Consider the following 21,511-nt stretch of genomic DNA (forward strand, 5'->3'; position numbering starts at 1 on the left):
GGCCAGGGCCTGAAACTATGTGCATTTCATTCCTCCACTCTTGGACATTTTCACCTTTGCAGCCAGTTCTAACCCTGCCTGATGCATTGATTCTTTGCTGCCGGTTAAATCAATTCCCCTGCCTATACGTGTATGCATTGATCTGCATTACTTGTATCACCTTCTCAGGGCCAATTAGCTGAGGTAAGTGTCCCGACTGCAGCTTAGCCGTCTAACCTCCCTGCTTTACTGTTTCTCACGTGCTATGAGTCCTTGCTCACCCATATCACGCACGCGTTGGGACGCTCACCCGCAACGCCCAGTGAAATATCTGCTTACTCTTTTAACAAGCTTTGTTTACGCCGTCCATACTCTCTGCCTCAAGAGGGTTATGATGCCCTACTAGCTATAGCACAGCCCCTTGCCAGCATCCTCTGTGATCTGGTTGTGCCCTAGTTAATTGCTTTACAAGTATGGTCCTCATACGTCATGCTACTTTGTTGGATGTCTGAGCCCGGCAACCTACTCATCTGGTGTCCTACCTGGCGCCTCGCATCTATATTAATTGTATATCTAGTTGCCCAATTGTCCTGCTGCGACTGCTACTGCACTGACTGCCACTGCATACTCAGCTGTCTAACTGCCTTGCTTTTGAATTCTACTGCATACCCAGCTACTTAATTGTCTTGTTTCGAATGTTGGACTCCTACCTTGAGTCATATAGGCTACTCAGGAACTTCCTCTAAAGTAATTACCACTGCAATAGGTGTTGCTATCAGACTGCCAATCCAAAACCAACAAACAGTTATGCCAGCCTGGACTATATTCATCACGTTTCCCTTTTATCTGGTACCTTGTGACCTACCGTGCACAGGATCGCATTTCCTCTCCCACTCCAACGTTCTTAGCAGGCCAGCATGTCCTAGACACCATCCTATCCCATGTCCACCCCATTCCTACCTAACCTAAACCCATTCCAACCCTGCCATAATCAAGCCCACCCCATTGCAGATACTTGCACTATCCAAAAAGCAATGCGTGCCTCTATCCCTTGCACTCCTATCCCGAATAACAATCCCATCAGGAACTCCTATCCTAGCTTAGGCATAGTGAGACGCGACCGCATCAGATCCAGGACACACACCACCTCGCCTCTTCCTAACACAGGTCCAAGTAAAAGCAAACTCAAACTAGCGACACACAACAGCATCTCCTGACCAGCCTACTCTCCGTTCTAATGCCTCCTCCCCCCGCACACTCAACAGAAAACCACTTCAACCTACCACCGAAACAATCAAAGGCGCACTAATCAACGCAAGTTCATTAGTCGTTAATGCCTTAGACATACCAGACATCATCTCGCTAAATGATCTAGACTTCATAGCTATTACTGAGTCCTGGCTCCACGCAGCATCAGGTCCCACCCTAGCGCTAGCCATCCCAAATGACTACTCCATCTACTGCATGGATAGACAAACAAGCATATGCGGAAGAGTAGCCTTTATAGCAAGAAGCTCCCTTAACATAAGACACATACTAAACCAAAGTCTCCCATCTGCAGAATCATTTACCATCAAACTATCCACAACTAACACAAGCACAATCACCATCCATCTTATCTACAGACCGTCGGGCCCCATAGCCTCATGTAAGGACGACATAGCTCTCCTGCTTTCCAACAACACCAAACCCAATTCACAGATACTTATTCTAGGTGACTTCAACCTGGGCTACAATGACGAGAAAGATAACAAAGCAAGCACAGTCGCAAACACTATCTCAGAATGAGTCAAAAAAAGGTAGCAGGCGCTCCTCTCCAGAAAGAACATGGCATGATGACCTGATCTGAGATGAGTTTGCAGCACACGCTTTTTGCTCACTTCACCTTTCACAGATGGGAAATATCCATTTACATATCAGTCTTTGTCCCGCCCACATGGGCAGTCCAGCACCGAAATGCTATGGCAATTCCTCTCTGAACAAGAGTACCAACAGCAACCCCATACACGTGTTTCAGCCTTGTTGGGCCTCATCAGTGAGGTGAAGCTGCGCCTCTCTAAACACAGTGAGCAGGGGGTCCATGTCTGGTTGCCCCCACGTAACCAACCCCAAGTTCCTTGCAAATATGTCAAAAAAAGAACATGGCATGATAACCTGTTCTGAGATGAGAGTTTGCAGCACACACTTTTTACTCACTGTACCTTTCACAGATGGGAAATATCCATTTATATATCAGTCTTTTTTTTTTTTTTTTTTTTTATATCTCAGAATTAGGACTCACCCACCACGTCTCTCAATCTACACATAACAAAGGCTGCACCCTCGACTGGGTAGCAGACCTCAACTGCAACACCTTCATCCTATCCAACACACCTTGCACCTGGACTGACAGGCACCTCATCCCCTTCACCATCAACAAAGATAAACACTGGCATCCCTTCCTAATGCTCCACCCACATTCACAAGAAATGGCAAAAACATCACAGTTGCGAAACTCATCCATTTACTCCAACCCATCTTTGACTTCACACCTACCATTACCAACCCCACAGAATTAGTAGACCTTTATAACACAACCATTCTTAAGGCCGTTAACACTGTAGCACTACTCAAATTACGGAAAGCCAATCCACGCGCGCACCTCAACTCTTGGTTGACACCTGAATTAGAAACTCTCTGCAAAAATAAAAGACAAGCCGAATCAGCCTGGAAACAGTCTCCTTCCGCTAATAATAAAACATCCTATTCCTTAGCCTCCAACATCTACAAGTCAGCAATCATCCAAACAAAAAAAACATGTATAATGAGAGAATTAGTAAAGCCAAATACAACATCAAAGAGCTTTTCAACATCCTTAGAGACCTTGAGTCCCCATCTCCCATCCCAGACAAATGCACCAAAGACATCTCTTGGTGTACCAACCTACAAGAAGCACTCCTTGGCAAAATAGCTATGCTACAATCCAAAATTGAGTCAAAGAAAGAAAGCCTCACCTTCGCAAACAATCCCAATTTACCCACCCACACCATACGAACGGACAATAACAACCTATTCAAATCCTCCACCATCACTACCAAGGAGGTTGAAGATATAATAAACTCTCTTAAACCATCTAAATGTCAAAGTGACATCTGCCCAGCCCCAGTTATCAAAGACGCGGCCAAACATCTTGCCCCTTTCATCATCTCTCTTATAAACTCATCCTTCACATCCAGTATAGTACTCAATAACTTAAAGGATTCCTGGGTTCTACCCCTACTCAAGAAACCCACTCTAGACCCTAGCGTCCCCACCAACTACAGACCCATTACTACTGTGCCCTTCCTGCTAAAAATCCTCGACAGAGCTGCCTACTTGCAGATTCAGAACCACCGAGAGAAAAATAACTTGCTAGGACTAAGACAATCGGGCTTCCCACCCAAACACGGCACAGAGACAGCCTTGATCGATCTCAAGACACAAATGGACAACCTTAAAGACAATGGCAAACTAGCCCTTCTTCTCCTCCTCAACCTTTCGGCTGCTTTTGACTTGGTAAACACGATATTCTCTGCAAACATCTAACCTCAGCAGCTAAATTCTCTGACGAGGCCAATGTCTGTATTCAGTCCTAACTGAATAATAGATCCATGAGGGTCTTTGCTCCCCTGGCCGCCGCTGAACCAGCCCCCATCACTTGTGGTGTCCCCCAGGGCTCCTGTGTTTCCCCCACATTATACAATGTGTTTACGAAACCTCTCTTCGACATACTGGACCATTTGGGTGTCATCTACACGGATTACGCAGATGACACTCAAATACTCATCCCACTAACAGGCGACTACTCCACCGACAACACTGTACTCAACAATATTTATTCCATTATCCAAGAATGGATGGCCAAACATGGACTTTGCCTCAATGACGACAACACTGAGCTTCTTCTACTAGGCTCCCAATCCAGACTCAACAACCTCGACAAACTTTACCAGATATTCACCGTTGACGGCAACAACATCTGTCTCCAACAGCTTTAAAACTCTGGGGATTTACCTTGACTCCTCCCTTACATTGACTAGACAAATCAACGCCATCTCTTCCGCCACCGCTTACACCTGTAAGCTCATCAATGCCAGCAGACCTTGCCTCTCGACCTCTAACTGTACTACTCTAGCCAGAGCACTACTACTCTCAAAAGTCGACTATTGTAATGCTCTCTATTTGGGCACCAGCCAAAAGAACATCACCAAGCTTCAGGGTATCCAAAATAATGCACTAAAATCAGCATTGAACATACCCAAACACAAGCACATCTCTGACACTAGACGTTCCGTTCAATGGCTATCCATCCCTCAGAGAATCGAATACAAAACACTCTCTCTCACACACAAATGTCTATCTAACCAAGCACCTAGATACCTCTGACAACTTCACGCTTCACATACCATCGCCAACCAGATCAGCCCAAACACAATGCCTAAATATCCCTAGATTCAAGCTCCAAAAAGCAGACGGCACAAGCTTCACTGTGCTCGCCGCAAAACTCTGCAACTCCCTTCCAGCCGATCTCAGATCCGAACCTTCCTTTCACTGCTTCAGACACAGAGCCAAAACATGGCTACTTGCCAAAGAAGCCCAAAACGCCAACTTATTACTAACTACTTAGCCACATAAATGTATATATTCAGTTCTGTGCAACCTCCTGTATATATTGTTGAATCGTAACGCAACAACTATGCTCTCAACAACCTTTGCTAATGCCCATGTACCGCCTGTACAATCTGTACAACTACAAACCATGTAAATAATTCACAATGTCTATACCATGAGTAATTGTTTGTATAATGTTTTTACTGCCTGTAATGCCTGTTTGTATTGTTTTTGCAACTTTGTAACCATGCGAAGCGCCTGGATGCGCCAGGGCCAGGCGGCGCTGTACAAATAATAAACTAAACTAGCGTGGTTCTTCTTTGTTAGCCTTTCTTCTACCGTTCTGTGAGGTGGAGGTCTGTGTGTTTTTTGCCTTTGGTGGGAACCAGCAGGTATCCCCCACCCCAGGCTCCAGAGTGTCTGGGCAGGCAGGTAGTGGGGGAGGGGTATTCCGCCTCCCTGTCCTTCGTCTGCCAGAGTGCCTGAACAGGTCCAGCTCCCACAGAGGGTCTGGCTGTCCTGATTGGACAGCCAAACACACCTTTCTGTAAAATGCATATCGAGATATGTGAGAAACCGGAAGGTGTCTCGCCCACTAGTCCCCGGGGATCTGTCATACAGGTGGCCAGGGCACAACCATCGCTTTTGGATCGAGTTCCTGGGGGTGGACCAGTGCGGGAGGATCACCTGGGTGAGGTGTCTTTGGGGAGTGGGACACTGGATGGTGAGACGCGGTATCCCCTTCCCTATAACAGCTTTACCCCACCCTACCAAGTAGTATATTTAGAAACTCAAACCCCCCTCCTCCCCTCTTTACAACACAAACACTTTCTCACTGACAGCCCGCTATGAGAGAAAACGGACTAACACCCAGGCCGTATACCTGACGTGTCCCAATGCAATGGTCAGGCAATGTCGCGCTCTCTCCATTAAGCTTCCCTACAGGAGCATGAGAGCACACTCTGAGCGAGGAAACAGCAGTTCCAAAATGGCAGTTTGACGAGAGAAGAAAGACGGCTAAGATGGAGGGAAGTTCCCATGACGTTTTTTCCACAAGGAGCCGTTGCTTTCATGAACCCTCGAGATTGGAAAGAATAAGACCAGGAAAACAGGATGAAGAATCCTACATTGTGTGACTGAGATACTGGGGCCCTACTTTGTCAATAATCAAGGCGGGGAGAATCAGCAGCCGCCGTGGTACTGTCTTTGGCTCCACGAACAAAGCAGTGTCAGTGAAATCAACAGAGCCAGTGAGTTGACAAGACTGATACAAGACGGGTCTGTGTTGAATCCAAGGTTGCAAGCGGCAACATTGTATGGCGAGCGCTGGAATGAACATTGTTTCAAATACGTGTGATAAAATTACGCAGGTAAAGATGAATTGGTGATTAGTTATTAAAGTTTAAAACCAATACACGATACCTTTTGAGAGTGATCCAGCAGCACATGTCTGCTCAATCAATGGTCTCTGTGGTATCCAGCTACGAAGTGGCAAAAGTGAAATAGCTGTAGAGAATTGTGAATCGAAGTGGTCCTGCGATGGCTGAAGCTAAATCCTACTCACAGTGGAAAGTCTTTGATGTTAATACAGTAAAGAAAGTTTATAGCAAAGCAGATAAAGTTGGGCCGAGCCCGGCAGAGGGAGATCAATTGAAAGCTTTGTGTTAAAAGTGGGTCTGAGCCCAATGGAGGGGCACCGGGGGTGAAATCCTAAGAGGAAGGGAACTTTGATGTTTGTCGTGATGCATCAGGCCTCTGAAAAAGAGACTTTGGCACAGAAGGCGATGATTTTGAAATTTTGAACTGCACACTCGTGCTAGAGAAGCCAATGTCTGTGCTAAGCCAGAGTTTGCTGCCTTGTCCTGTGCTGAAAACGTGGGCAAGGGAAGCCAACGGCTTTAATAGCTTGACTTATAATTTCTTGAACACTTCATTTGCATAGCATTGTTTCCCACACTACTTGTGTTTAGAAGTAAGGATTGACAATAGGTTTATTAGTATAGGCCCTTCTTTTTTGACAAGACACCACTAGGACTGCGTTATTATTATTTGTTGGTCGTAGCTTGCTCCCATCTTTAGATTTAGGATTAGACGTTTTTCAAAACAAGTTGAAGTTCAATAAACACCCTTAAACTTTAATCACTTGTCTGTCTTACTGTTTAATATCATGCCTTCCTTACAGATTGCCGAGGCGTGTGTGCTGGAACTGTATAAAAGGCAAGGTTTCTGGAGCGTAGAGAAAATTGACCACAGGAAACAGAAGTAACCGAAGAAGAAGATGACCAAAGACGCCTGCAGACCCTTTGCAAGACCATGAAGCGAACACTTCTGTCCTGAACCTGCTTTCTATGCAACAGAGGAACTCCGAAGACGACGGCTCCTTCCTTTTGGCTGGTGGGAACAACCAGTCCCAAGACGAACTTTGAAACTAGTAATTTCCTGAGGTCCTAGGAACTTCCAGAGCTATGGAACCCCAATACCAGGAGACCTGTTGGCCTTTTGAGTGCATCGTCGTGGAAAGGCTAAATATGTCCAAATCTTTGCTGAACCCGTAAAACACTCCAGAGATCGGATCCAACTCAACCAGACCCCCTCATCAGAGTGTTGGGCTGCAGGAAGCGAAAAAGATTGGCCGGGCGATCCGTGTCCTTTGTTGGTGCTGCTAAATAGGCTCCAAAACCGCAGAGTGAACCAAGAAGTTGCTGAAAGTCGTGTTACAGGTTCTCCCTCGAGACTGCTGCTGAGACACCGTCCATTGTCCTGCCTTTCATCACCAGACCAAGGAATCCGGAGGTCGGGTCCAGAGCTGCAACATCAAAGTGAAACTAGCACGAACACTTTATTCAAACCTAAGCTACTATGGGGAAAAAGGTATTGCTTACCTGATTCCAAGAAGTCGCTCCAGAGTGTGGAGTGCACGTAAAGGTGTCCAGGACAACCCACTCTGACCCAAGTCACTGCTCATGTCCCCTTCTCAAGTCTGTTTTTAGGTCTCCCCTGTTAGTTGCTAACTTGCTGGTTCAATAACCTTAGACACTGGAAGAAATCCGCAGGAACTCTTCCTAATTCAGTGTTTGTCAAGACTTCAAGCCCTCTCCGAACTGCCTCTAGCTAGGGTTGTGTTTTTGGACTTACAAGACTTGCCAGGCGAAGAAACCATCTGTAGAACCTTGAACTAAGCTCAGGTTGCACTGACCACTTATTTTCCTCACTTTAAGTGACTTTTCTATGTGTTTGCAGAGTAAATGCAGTACTGTATAACCCATTGAAAAACGCATGAGTGGGCAATTACCGATATGATAACCTTGTCTTTTCCCTTTCTAACGTTGCTAAACGTCTGAAGTATTTAAAGTGATTCTGGTGTAAATATATATCTTTTATATAACAATCTGTGTAAGTGCTTCTTTGTTGTGCCTGTCTAGCTAAGATTGTGTACTTATCTACAATCACATCTTCCTCTTAAGATGTGGCTGACTGCTCTGCCACACTTCTAAGGTCCTGAGCTAGTACAGACTGATACTAAGTGCTGGGGATCTACCCGCCACTAGGATAGCTTACTAAAGTCTTACTGCCAGTAGGACTTCAGGAAAGCTCCCCTAACAGTAAGATGCAAGGGAAAGGTTGGTGCTGGAGAAGCGGAAGACCAGGTTTGAGAAAGTAGAAATTGACAGAAACTGTTGGTTATTTAGGGGATGGCGGTGGAGGGTGATGACATCAAAGTAGAGTGAAGGGGTGAGAGGAAGGAGGCAAACGTAGGTGTCAAGGAGTGGATTATAATCTTATAGGGAGCAGAGAGGACAACCAAAGGGATAGAAGGTTCCCAATCAAATAACAAGCAGATATTTGTATGGTAATGTTTAAAGGCCCATACAAATGAGATGCTAAAGGCTCACACTGACAATGAACTGTGATAGTGAAACTTTAGCACTCAAGACCTTCATTCTGTCAGTATGTATGCTCCAAGCTTTGATGTTCCATTCATTTGTGTTGGTTGTTCCGGAACCTCATGCTCTTTTTAGGAGACTTTGCAAACAGAGAAGAGTGTATAGCACTCGGGTTGCTGGCACAGCAGGCGATAATACACAGCCCTCTTCCAGCCACTCTAGGCCCTTCCCGGGTGGTGCCATTTTATTTTATTTTTTAATGTGGGGAGGTGTGAGGATACACCCCGGAGTCACCTAATTTGAACAGTGGCGGGACATCTAGCCCACTCACCAACATAAAGTTAACAGAACACCCTGTACCTGCAGTCATGGACGGTGAAAACATGCCGCACATAATGAAAAAACCCACTCTGCCAGGAGATTCCAAAATAAAATCTACAGAGACTACATGTCAGAAAGCTACTTCTCCCACAATGCACTATGCTGAATCACGAAGAAAAGCTGCCAAATCACTTAGTTCCAAAATGCATAGTGACCTTCACCTACCTTATTACCTCAGCAGAAGAAAGGCATTCAGAACGGACAGAATATCAGGAGGGTGGGTGGAATCCAATAATAACCAGGGAGGTCAGGTGGGAGAGCCCAGAGAGAAAAGCGAGGAAAGGGTGGGGTTGATTCATGAGAGCACGGAAAGATTGAACACACCTGGACTTGGGAGGGGAGGGGAGGACTGCATTTTTAACGCATGCGTGGATTCAGAGAGGCTGTCTGTTCTTTCTTTATCCAGGGAGAAGGCGAGTGCAAGGAGGAATGGAAGGAGGAGGCAGCAGGTTTTAACTGGGCATACTGATTGCCAGAGCCACAGGCATGCAAGAAGTCTGTATGCGTGAACTCTCGCCGCAGAAAAACGCAGAGTCCCTCTGACAGGGGCTTACTTGAAAAGCACCATTTGGCCGGGATAAATGCTGGCTGTTAGACGACACGGGCATTGATTTATGGACTGTTTACTTTAACCCACGGAACCAAGGAAAGAAAAGGTTACCGGAATGGACATCTTTTTTTTTTTTTATTGCACTTCAGATAGGAAGTCTGAAGCAACGCTTAGTGAGTGCCTTAGGAGGAAAAAGAAGCCCACAATAAAAGGCAAGGACATTTAAAAGACTTCTGTTTTTTTTTCTTTCTTCACATTAATTTGGCCTTAACCCGTGTCACAGCACCAACCCTGATTTAAGGCCTTGTTCAGGAAAGTGAAAGAAGTGCTTCCTTGAAAAAACGAAAATCGTGCTTGTGTTGAAAACTCCATTTAAAGTTTTTTTTTTTTTGTTTGTTCTGAATAAAAGGAATTGGTGCATCCTCAAAGACGCCTCCCGCCTGCTGATTAACAGGAGGCAACATGGAGCCTCTCCCATTTGCCCTGCAACCCCCCTCAAAATAATCGTTACCCCATCTCCACCTCCACCTCCTCCCTACCTCCCTACTTATCTGCTGGACTAGAGATTTCTGCTCCACTCGGTCCCTTTTCCCTATGGTGGCGGACATATTTCTTTCATTTTTTTTCCCTCAGGAGATTGGTGTCTCCTGCGCAACCTATCTCCCTAGGAGGAAATAAAACATTTGTACCCCGGACAAAACCTTGAGTGCAAATGGCTTTGACGGCGCTATGGGGTGGGCGGGGAGGGTGGTGTCACTGGACATGGCCTTCAACGGCCCACAGCAGTCAATCCGGCTGGCGGGCCGTTAAAGGACAGGTCCACCCCCCTCCACACAGCGGGGTCGAAAGCCATATTATCCGAACTTGAGTTATCATTACTGTTGAGATGGATTTTCAGAATCCGCCCTATGGACAGATTCCAAGAGGTGACCCACCAGAGAGGGACACTACTGTCCAGTCAGTCTTTCTGGTTAGTGTGACTGAGCAGCAAGGCTTAGATTACGAAGTGTGAGGGTGGTGAAAGGTTCAGTTAAGCATGCACAGAGCACTCTTACTAATACAGGTTAGGCAGAATGTGCACAAATAGTTTTTATTTAGGCCTTGGAAAAACTCTTAGCAATTAAAAACCACAAGTAAGCACTGCACTCATTCACTACTCCTGTATGCACGTTCACTTTGGTGTGCTCAGCTGAGAGCACAAACAATTCACTTTTAGAATACAGTTCAGATCGATCAGTTTCAGAATACTGTTGGATAGAAAAGCAAGTAAATAAAAAGAACCAGGTAATTAACCATTAGTTATAGAACTAATATGTTGAAAATAAAGAAGTTAGAAACACTGTTAAAAAACCTTGGAAACAAAGCCACTTATGCTTAGAATGTCCTTTCTTAGCTATAAAACAAAAGGCATGATGCTCAATGTCTCGGGTCCCAATGTAGATTTCTTCAGAAGGCTTAGGAGTCTTTTTAACAGTCTGAACAAGAGTTGCCAAAGCAAACAGGCAATTTGTGATTGTTTTAAAGTTAGGCCATTATTGAAGAAGGGTCTTTAGCAGACCCTTCTGTAAATCCAGCCACGTTGAATGAAACCCAGGAAAGGATATATGACCAGGGCACCACCACTCCTGGTCAGGCAAGCGATAGGGTAGGTACAGGACTTTACGTCTGGTAAACTCTATGAACATGGAGGGGAGAGGCAGCAGAGGTATGGTTCACTCACTCCCCTGTACTTCGATTCACTCAGGGATCATGTAAACGCTCATGAAATTGCTTTGCCCCTTTATTTGTGCTTTGGTTTCTGTTGAGGGAGATTCATTCATTGGGTGCAGAGCTCACTTTCAGCGTTAGGGTTTTGGATCCAGCTAATTTGTGGTTCTGCGCTCCGATGGATCATTCTGGACACTGGATAACTGGGCACCTCTACTGGACTATAGAAAAGAAAATGTCTTTTTCCTATAAGGCTATTTCAGCTATTCGAGGGCAGGAAGAAGGCCAAACAACACGATGGCTAAAGGGCAGGCAAAAATCTCATGGCATGGCCATTTTAGAGTATATAATGCAGTATTTGGCATTAAAATGCAGAAGTGCATGAAAAAAACTGGTATAAATGTATTCGCTGCCACAAGCTCTTCTTGGACACATTGAGTTGATAACCACAAAGTTGGAAATATTAAAGCTACAGGGACCCAAAGGAGCTAATGGTCCATAGTGGCGTAACGTTATGGAAAGGCATAGAAGCCTCGAGTAAGGCTTTACCGCATTTCTATCAAGCCACGTGACATATTCAAGTATTTGTATGGTGTAGAGGAGTGGTGGATCACAACTTGCGTTTCCACCACCTTCTCTCCTCTCCGCCATACAAATTCTTCAGCATTTGCGCCAGCATGGATTTTTATGCCGGCACAAATGCTGGAGATCCCTATGCGGCCTGTCTCTATGCACAAACATAAAGCATGCGCACCACATAGCTATCCGTTGTATATGCTGCCTGCCATACAAGCATGCCAGGCAGTATTTACAATTACACCTTGCCCGACATGCTTGCATGTTTGGCAGCGTTTAATTGTAATTGTGAACAGTGCTTAACATGCTTGCATGGTAAGCAGTGTTCCCAATTGAATACTAGGATGTTGGTATAGGGTGGGGCAGTGAAGATAAAAGCCTATCGGGGCTAGGGGTTTACCTATAATCAAACTAGAGAATCTTTTCCCAGACTGATCCAAATCAACTGTTAAGATGGGTCAAACCAGGTATGTCCGAATGCTAACTCAACACAGTCTCACAGATCCTGCACTCAGCCTACAGCCGTAGGGCTATAGTGCCAATTTACCACACATTCTCTTCACAGGGATATAGCGTCCAGCTCATAATTTGCAATCCACACCAATACTCAATCCAAGTGGCATACATGTGTTTCAACTTCAGCAGCCACTGAGGTGTATGTAGGGCTGCCACATCTTTCTGGGCACCAGTTATTAATTTCCCGGTCGATGGGCAGTTATTTTTGGTACAGAATATTTGTACCATTAACAAAGAAAAGATACCCCGATAGCAATATACAAACGAAAGACTTAAGCATAATATTCAATAGAAGAGGACCATATGAGGTTTATTTTTCCACCACGCTCTTTGTGATGTGAAACCTTTTCCCTTGCTGATAGTGCACATACATTCTGTATTGAATTGGTAGCTGAGGGCCCAGAATGTTCGTCTTTTATAACAGTCCTGCAATAAAGGTCTCCCTGAACCATGCTGTCTTTCTCTATAACCATCCTCCCATTTGTTTACTATTGTCGATTCTTCCTACGCAGTAGATATGGCCGCGTCTGGAATGAGCATGAGAAAAGAGTAAGCACCTACTATATTAACTTTTGTAGTTTTGTGTTTATGGTGTGCCACTGGAACACAGTGGTGTTAATTGCCAGATAAAACCAAGTATAGTATGTACAGTTGGTGTTAGGATACAGCAAAAGGGAGGGGTCGCTGTCCGGTAGAACTGTTCACCCAAGCGTAATGAAGTCATAGACATCCTTAAACATCTCAAGCCATCAAAATGCAAGGGCGAGGTATGCCCCCCCCCCAAAAAACATCAAGGAATGTGTTGAGCCACTTGCTCCTCTCGTTACCGCCTTCATCAACGCGTCATTTAAAACAGGCATAGTCCCTGACGGCCTTCAAGAGGTCTGGGTGCTCCCACTCTTTAATAAAAAAAAAAAAACAACGCTACACCCCGCTCAACCTAATAACTACCGACCCATAACGACGTCCCGTTTCTTCTTAAAATATTAGATAAGGCCGCCCACAGACAAATCCAACTGTACCTTGAAACTAACTCTATTTTACGAAAAAGACAGTTTGGCTTCAGCAAAGGGCACGGAACCAAAACCGCCTTACTAGACTTAAAAAACCAAATCGCCCATATCCTCGACAAGGGCAAGCCTGCCCTCCTCCTCCTCCTCCTCCTCCTTTTAGACCTCTCAGCGGCGTTTGACCTGGTTGATCACAATACCCTCACCAATCATCTCACGCATGCTGCACACTTCTCCAATCATGCAGCTACTTGGGTCACCTTCTTCCTAGAAGGCAGAGCTATGAATGTGTTCTCCAATATAGCAAATGCAGAGCCCACTGTCATTCACTGTTTTGTCCCCCAGGGATCCTGTACTGCCCCCACTCTTTATAATCCTTTCACTAAGCCACTGTTTGATAAACTGGATGCACTTGGGATCACATACACATAGTATGCCGATGACACCCAGGTGCTCCTTCCCCTTACAGGGATTTATCACCAAGACGCTACAGCCCTACAGCAAATTTACTCCACCATCCAAGCATGGATGGCCACAAACTACCTTTGCCTCAATGGGGACAACACAGAATTCCTCATTCTTGGTCAAAAGTCCACATTAGCCAATCTTGGCTCGCTCTACTCTAACTTCCGTATCGACAACTATGTCATCCCAGTCTTATACTCTGTTAAAACTCTAGGGGGGTCCCCATTGATGCCACAGGATAAAGAAGTCAGCGCTATTGTCTCTGCCTGTGCCTCCGCCTTGAGCACTAAACTTATTAATGCTATAAAGCCGTTTCTAACCAAGGACAACTGCCTCTCCATTGCCAGAGCTCGTATAGGAGCCAAGTTGGATTACTGCAATGCACTCCTAGCTGGCACCTCCAAAAAAAACCTAGTTAGACTCCAAACCACCCAAAATAACTCACTCAGAGCAGCACTTAGTATACTTAAGAGACCACATCACACAAGCAAGAAAGACTGTTTACTGGATCCCAGTCAAAGACCACATTACTTTCAAAATTCTCACAACCACACACAAATGCATCAATCTCTCAGCACCTTCATACCTATCAGACACATTATCCAGATCACACTCAACAAGGCCTACTAGACTACGCTACTCTAACCAACTCGCTGTACTGCGCATCAACCAGGCTAGGGCAGGAGGGATAGGCTTCCCTTACCTTGCCGCCAAGCCATTGAACGCACTTCCTACTGCTCTCAGAGCTGAAACGTCTCTCCATGCCTTCCGCAAAAATCTTAAAACTGCTCTCTTCAATTAATTGACTACACTCACATACCCACTATCTGCATGTTCCTCTACTATGCATATTATCTATTCCTAGTATGCTTGTCTGTATTTTTGTATGTAACTAAGCTATGATCACCCACTGTAACAAGCGCCACGATGCCCCTGGGCTGCTGCGCGCTCAACAAATGTAAATAAATAAATAGGTTAATGAACAACAGCAGAGAGTCTAGACCAAACCGTGGCAGATCCACTACCGTTAGGCAGATGAGTCAAAAGGTCTGATGAACAACACAATCCAGATCCCTTCCATAGATATGCACAGGGCGGTGAGGTGTGTTAGGGACACTTCGGAGAGCAGCACATGCGTTTTAGATTGACTACACTAGAGCTTTTACACAGTTTCCAGTACCAGCCACAAAATGTTCTGATTCCAAGACATCTTAATAGGGACAGTTTGGGACTACAACTTTGTACATGAGGTTAGTAAATTGTTTTTAGGAACATGATGCTTGCATTTTCAATTTTGACCAACTTCTGTAAGGTTCTTGTGTTTCGATAACAATACTTGCCTTAGATTGCTGTATAATGTTGGAAAAGAGACTAGATCTGGAACAGATAGGTGAGCGTCACCCATACAGCTAACCACTATTACCGCTTTCTGAGCCTGCTAATCGCACTAATCTCACTGTAACTCTTTATTCTTTCTACAGGTTTCAGAAGTCGAAGTCCGGGAAGATCTACCTTCATGACGACATCAGGCTGCTCTTCTCACGCAAGTCCATCGAGGTGGATTCTGGAATCCCCTATGAACTTAAGTCTTTCACCGAGATGCCAAGAAACCCCAAGTACTCTCCCCGGGTGTGAGCCCAGCTAAACCTACTTGACAGACTAAAAAGGATTTCAGAAGTCTGTGAGGGGAAAAATCAAAGTGAACTAGACTGAAATACCACAATCCAGAGATTTATTCCCCCCCCTTACAGATCCCTTTAATGTAGTACAGAACCCAGTGCTGTGCACTATCAACACTGCAATGTTTTATTTATTATCAATCCTCCAATCTCTGCTAAGGTACAGCTGATGCATGGATCAAGAGCCTTCCTTTCCACCGTGGGCAGCAGTGTCCGGGATGATTGGGGAGCACTGTTCCATGAGGGGTTTATTCACTGCCTGCAGCAATGGTCAACGGCTGAGCCCGTGGTTCTGCCCGGAAGTTTCACTGGAATTTCTTCTGAAGAATTCTACAGTCAGCTGCAGTTTGGGGCATAACACCCCCTGCCCCCAATTATGGCAGCCTAACCCGGAAATCCGCTCTGCTTCCCAACATTTATTTATTTTTCAATGATACATCTCTGTTTGGATCAGTGGTATGAAATGAATCTCTTTTTTTAATTGTTATTATTTTAATTATTTAAAAAAGTAAGCTGTGGCCCATCATCCTTTTTGATCTTTTCCGCAAAGTGCTTCTTTAGGGATGTGCACTTGTTGCCAGACCTATATTTCTTCCTCACCCTCTTGCTTCGGGACTAAATGCAAAGTTCATTGCTGAAGAAGATGTGCGGGTGAGTGATGTTCAAGTCAGCATGCAAACATCTTGCTGTGTTCCGACTCCAAACATCCATTTTGTGTCAAAGTGTAATCATTGGTCCAGGTCATGAAAAGAGAGCTCCAGGTTTTACTTTGCTCAAATCACATTTTAAATATGTTCTTCGCTGGATAAGTTCTTGCTCTTCAAAGAAATTCCTTCAGTTAAGGAGCCCTAAACAGTTCCAACGCTCTGTAGCTATGTTTCCCTGATTTCATAGTTCCTTCATCTTGAAAGCTGCTAGGCCATCCACCTCACAGTTCCTGACCAGTTTTCTTTCAAATCTGAAGAGGGCCGGCATACACATCAACATGCACTCATTTGTGAAGTATTATCCTACTTTTCCCCCATAAATAAAACTAGCCTCCCCACACCTTCAAAAAGTTGCCAAGTAGGGATCACGGTTGCAATGCCTATTTTCGTCTGAAGCTGGCATTATATCTGGGGACGGGAAACTCTAGAGAAAGATGGATCCTTTTGGCACTAGCCATGGTTTCCATTTAAGGGTCCCCAACACAAGGAAGTCCTTGGTTTGTAATCCTATTAAAATAGGATTTGAAACCACTCTACCATCAAAGTAGGATCCACAGACACCTTTATCTTAGTCTATTTGAGTCAATGTACCCTGGTATGCCAGTGGAAATTGATTTACATTTCCAAAATAACAAAAGCTTCACGAGAACCTGACATTTAAACACTGAACATGCTAAAGACATAATTGAAAGCACATGCACCAACATTAATGAAGTGAAAGATGTGGCAGTGTCTCCTTTTTGAGAATTAGGACATTGCAATTTTCATTGCAATTTTTAACTATGAACACAACTTCAAATAGGTTTTAGAACACATTAGGCAGAAATGTTAACTCCTATCCAAAGAGCTGAAGGTCCTAAATTGGGGTTCTGCAACCTTTTGGCGCTTCAGATCTTTTGAACTACAACTCCCATCAGCCCTACCCAGCATAGTTGATGGTGAGGGACCATGGCTTTCACAATCCCCAAAATCTGCTGAGCAGCAGATTGCAAACCACTGTTCTAAATGACACTTCCTTTTATGTCTTTGTTATGCAATTTATTTCCTCTGCAGAAGGTTTGTCAAACGCGGCCCAGTAGATGACTACTGTCCTTTTCAAGCTCAAAGCTGGCCTCTAACAATTCAGGCCATGCGGATGCCATAAGGTATTTGTAGACACCAATGAAACCGAAAACAAACCGTGGATGTCCTCATCACTAGGGTTTGTTTTTGGTTACTATGTTAGTGTTGATGCCATCAGCAGTAGTATGGTCCAAGGATGTTTGATCAAAATGCAACAACAGTGGGATAGCTTTTTGGATCACTGGAGGTTTGTTCATGGTTACAGTAAATGATTATGGCTTAGCATGATATTTTGATAATAGAAATGTGTGAAAGGTACCGCAGAATACTGATATCCTCAGTGTTTTTAGTGGCTAAAATACAATGATGATTCCAGCAATACTCATGAAAACCTGGTTGTTATAAATGTGATCAAGGTTACTATACAATGGTAATGAAATAGGCAGTTAAAGGTTGGCCTTCCACGGTTGGGTACGATCCAATGAATACTATTCTTCTGAGAGTTTGTTCACTGTAGGTCTTCTCATAATTACAAAACAATGGTTATACCATCTGTAGTGAAACTATCCTTCTGGTGTTTCTTTTAAGAGGATAGATTCTGTTCATTTTGGATACAGTCAGAGTTACAATGGAATGACAATGTTAGTAATACAGATACCTCAGAGGGTGGCTACTTGCAGTTAGGATACAGTGATGATCCCATACATAATTGGACATTGCCATTTGGCTTTTTGTGCAGGGATATGATACAAAGACGATAGAAAATGTAGTAGGCCGTTTTGGTTGTTAGTTATCTCAAAGTTGTGATACAGTGACTATCGCATCCGCTGTACAACATGTTGAACATTAGTTAACTGCTCAGGGTTATGATACAATAAGAATACAATCCTTAGTAGGACACTTTATTCATTGTGTAGCTGCTCACAGTTAAGATACAGTGACTTGAAGTGAAACACCTTAGTCTTTGGGTTTTATTTCCCGGTTAAGAGAGAGCAATGGGTTCTGCGTGTTCATGCACCCAAATATTTGAAGTATCCACAGTTTTGCTTTAGGTCTATATTTACGGGTATACAAACATACTAAATCTAAATAGTCATCCCCAATTTACTGTGCCCTCACACGGTGTGCATGTTTTGTGCCCCACAATATGCAGGGGAGGCCCCCACAAACCTCTTCTCCACCCCTCAGTTTACTGCCTTTGGTCATGCTTGGTCATGCCTGCCGTGTAGAGGCCCCAAGCACCACATTCCCTCTCCCTACCGATCACCCCCTTTAAAGTAGTAACGGGTCATCCACCTTCTTCCTGGTCACACTACAGACCCACTACAGGCCACAGTGGCGTGGCGACCATCATTAGTGTACATTGTAACATGTTTCAGCGACAAATATCTGATGGTCTAAAATATCAATTTGTGCATATCTTCAGCAATTCCACTGGGTGCGATAGTAATGATGCCATCCACAGTCGAACACCATAACATATCTACTCAGAGTTATGATGCATTGTCTAAGCCATCCATACTGGGACATTTTGGAGGCTTTGTCTGTGGTGCGATATAATACAAGGAAGAGTGATGCAGTTCGGCTATCAGGTGTTTGGAGAGGGTTACATTAATGACCATGATTTCACAGGTCAGTTCGATCACGGTAGATTTAGTTAATTATACAAAACAATGACATTGGTAGTAAGACACTTGGTCATTAATCATTTGATCTGGGACACAATAGAATTATACATTCATTAGCAGCTAGATTGTTTGCCCATTGCTGGTTTGGTGGGGTTTTCAGTACTCTGATAAACTGGTCATTGACAGGTGAATTAGGGATTCATTATTAGTATAGTATCATCAGTAGAACGAGAGTTTGGTCATTGGTGGTTTGGTCGATCATTATAACATGACCATTACACCATTGATCATTAGGGTTATGTTGTGGGCTACTACACAGTGCTGATGGCATCAAGAGCATATACACTTGGACATTGGAGGCTCAATGTGGCTAATCCTACATAGACAGGGCACTGGGGGTTTGGGAAGACACCTTGTGTGTGCAGTACTGGTCTTAATCTCCTAGTGCATACAGGAAGAAGGCACATAAGAGGCACAGTAAGCCAGTTGTGTTCTTTGAGACAGGGCAAATAGTGTGGAAAGTACTTTATATTCACACTCCCCCCGCACCCCTAAAAAATTTATTTAGATTGCCAGCACTCTATCACTGATCCAAAATTGGCCTTAGGGCTTCACCACAAAGTTGAATTTTCCATTCTTAGCTATTTTCATTGATTTGTTTGTTTTGCACTCCATTATCTGGCATTTTCCTCACCAACTACGCTTCCATCTACTATTCACAATAACAATATTTTCCACCACTCCACTATCACGTGTTTATATTAACTACTCTGCACTGTTTTTTTTCTTAAATGCATTTCATATTTGTATTGATTTCAATAATCTGCTACCATAAAGTTGCCCCTTTCACTGTCAGGTCATTCATCTAATCTCAATTGCCTTCCCAGTAATGCTTATTTCTTGGTCTTCCTTGAGTCATTTGCCTCCAGGGTGCTAGAATGTTTGGTCTTATCATGCAACAGACATTGTGGTCCAGGTAAGAGCGCACTTTTGTAAATTTCCCACTGGTTTCCTGAATGACCTCCTACATGTAGCCCTTGTGCCCAGGGTAACCGTAATAACGTAAGTGTCCAGTGCACAGACAGTGTAGGGGATCCAGCAGTAAGGTGACCGTGGGACTTGCTGATGTATGTTTAATTCATGCTTGATAGCGGGCTGGCTTGCTTTGTACGCACATTATTTGTCTTTCTCATTTCCACTAGTACTTCCATAGGCGTGGATTCAAGATCTGAAGAAGTTCAGGATTATCCTGTAAAATATCAATTACTTCACAGATAAAGCCATGGCCCAGATCAATACCGAAAAGGCCTACGACTGAGAGGCCGTCCCCTGTGTGGAAGGATTACCCCGCCAAAGAAAAACGTGTGCACCTCATAGTGATTTAACTGTTCTTTTCCAAAATCTGACTGTAATCTGCTTCCACCTATGACCCAGACACTGAACAGATGGCTTCCCATGAGCATGGCTAATAAGATACTCTGACTCGAGCTGGCATTTGTAGGTCAATGTCGTACCTGCCCAGTGTCCCGCACTGTGGATCCTTACCACTATTAATATTTGAGACAAATTCCCAGAGGGAAGCCTTTACCCAGGCATTTCAGCAGTGCTCTTTCAACTCTTCAACACAGTCTATCACTGGGTCACTAATGGTAATATCCAATTCTGATCACAATGCATTTTCTAGTTGGTTTCTTTGTTTATTGTTGAAATAAACATTCTTAAACTTGTTGAGGGTGTTTAAGGCGAAATACACCCCACTTTTTCCAAAAGCAGATCTCTTTGGCACCCTTCTCCATAGGGTAATGGTGAAGTAGCGGTAAATGGCCAAAGGGTAAGCATTTATGAACTTGCTTCTTATGGTAACTTGCCATGTATATTATAATTGACTGCTACCTGAAGTATTGCAGTGTAGAGCTGGAGATTCTGTGAACAATCTGGGCAGGAGAAACAGCTCAGCCTCTCTGTTGGGACTGATCTCTTGCTCCTTTTAAGGCTTTACCCAACCTCAAATTAGTATTCCAAACACCTTATCGTGTTAGAGACCCATCAAGGCTATACTTTTACACGAAGGTTCAGGGCTGGCACTGAGCAAGGATACATACATTTTGAGTCGCATCATAAGGTGCTTGCAGCTCAGCACTAGAGGAGAACCTGTATTAGGAGATTCCTGCAGCAGCAGTCCATGGGGAGAGAGTTGTGGCCTTGTACAGTAACATTGCTTTTCATCTGTTACCCACACACCCGGAGCTGGTGAACGAATGAGGAACCGGATCTGGTGCAGCTTGTGTGGTAATGAACCGGAGTATATGTACAGACCGTTTCCCCACCTCACGTTTCTCCTGTACCCTTTCATCTCCTGAATTTCCTTCATGTGGGATAGCTCCATCTCTTCCAAGTGTTATAGCTTTTCAAACATCCCTGAACCATCAACCCAGGTTTTTTTTCCTGTACAATTCAAAATGTGCTGCTGTTTGTTAAACGAATTACACAATTCAAGCAATAGAAATGATGTAAAATATTAAAGTAAAAATTGTGATTTGTCTTGTCAAATGTCTTTCGTTGATGGAATACCACTCGCTGGCTGCTAGACGGCCTCTTAAGTCTAGGAACATGGCCAGAATTTGGATTATTGTAGGTTATTTTAGGTTAGAGCCCTTGCATGACACCATAGACTCTTGCCTAGAAACCGACCCACGCCATGCACTACTTCAGTCTGATATGCTATGAAACCCAAATGA

General features: G+C 44.2%; 1 protein-coding gene across 6 annotated transcripts in view; it reads left to right on the plus strand.

Moving 5' to 3' along the window:
• ATOSB (atos homolog B) overlaps positions 1 to 21,309 on the plus strand; it is a 726,183-nt gene extending 704,874 nt beyond the window's left edge. For 4 of the 6 annotated variants that reach the window (XM_069626800.1, XM_069626801.1, XM_069626802.1 and 1 more), the window contains one exon: positions 15,179 to 21,309. In XM_069626800.1, coding sequence (XP_069482901.1) covers positions 15,179 to 15,332 — 154 coding nt within the window. In that variant the 3' untranslated portion in view covers positions 15,333 to 21,309. Of the gene's footprint in view, positions 1 to 9,279; positions 9,757 to 15,178 lie in introns of those variants that run through there. The other 2 variants (XM_069626804.1, XM_069626805.1) reach the window with 1 other exon arrangement.
• The last annotated feature ends 202 nt before the right edge of the window (positions 21,310 to 21,511 follow it).

The sequence above is a fragment of the Ambystoma mexicanum genome, chromosome 6p, assembly GCF_040938575.1.
Source record: "Ambystoma mexicanum isolate Mex_15411 chromosome 6p, UKY_AmexF1_1, whole genome shotgun sequence".
Classification (NCBI taxonomy): domain Eukaryota; kingdom Metazoa; phylum Chordata; class Amphibia; order Caudata; family Ambystomatidae; genus Ambystoma; species Ambystoma mexicanum.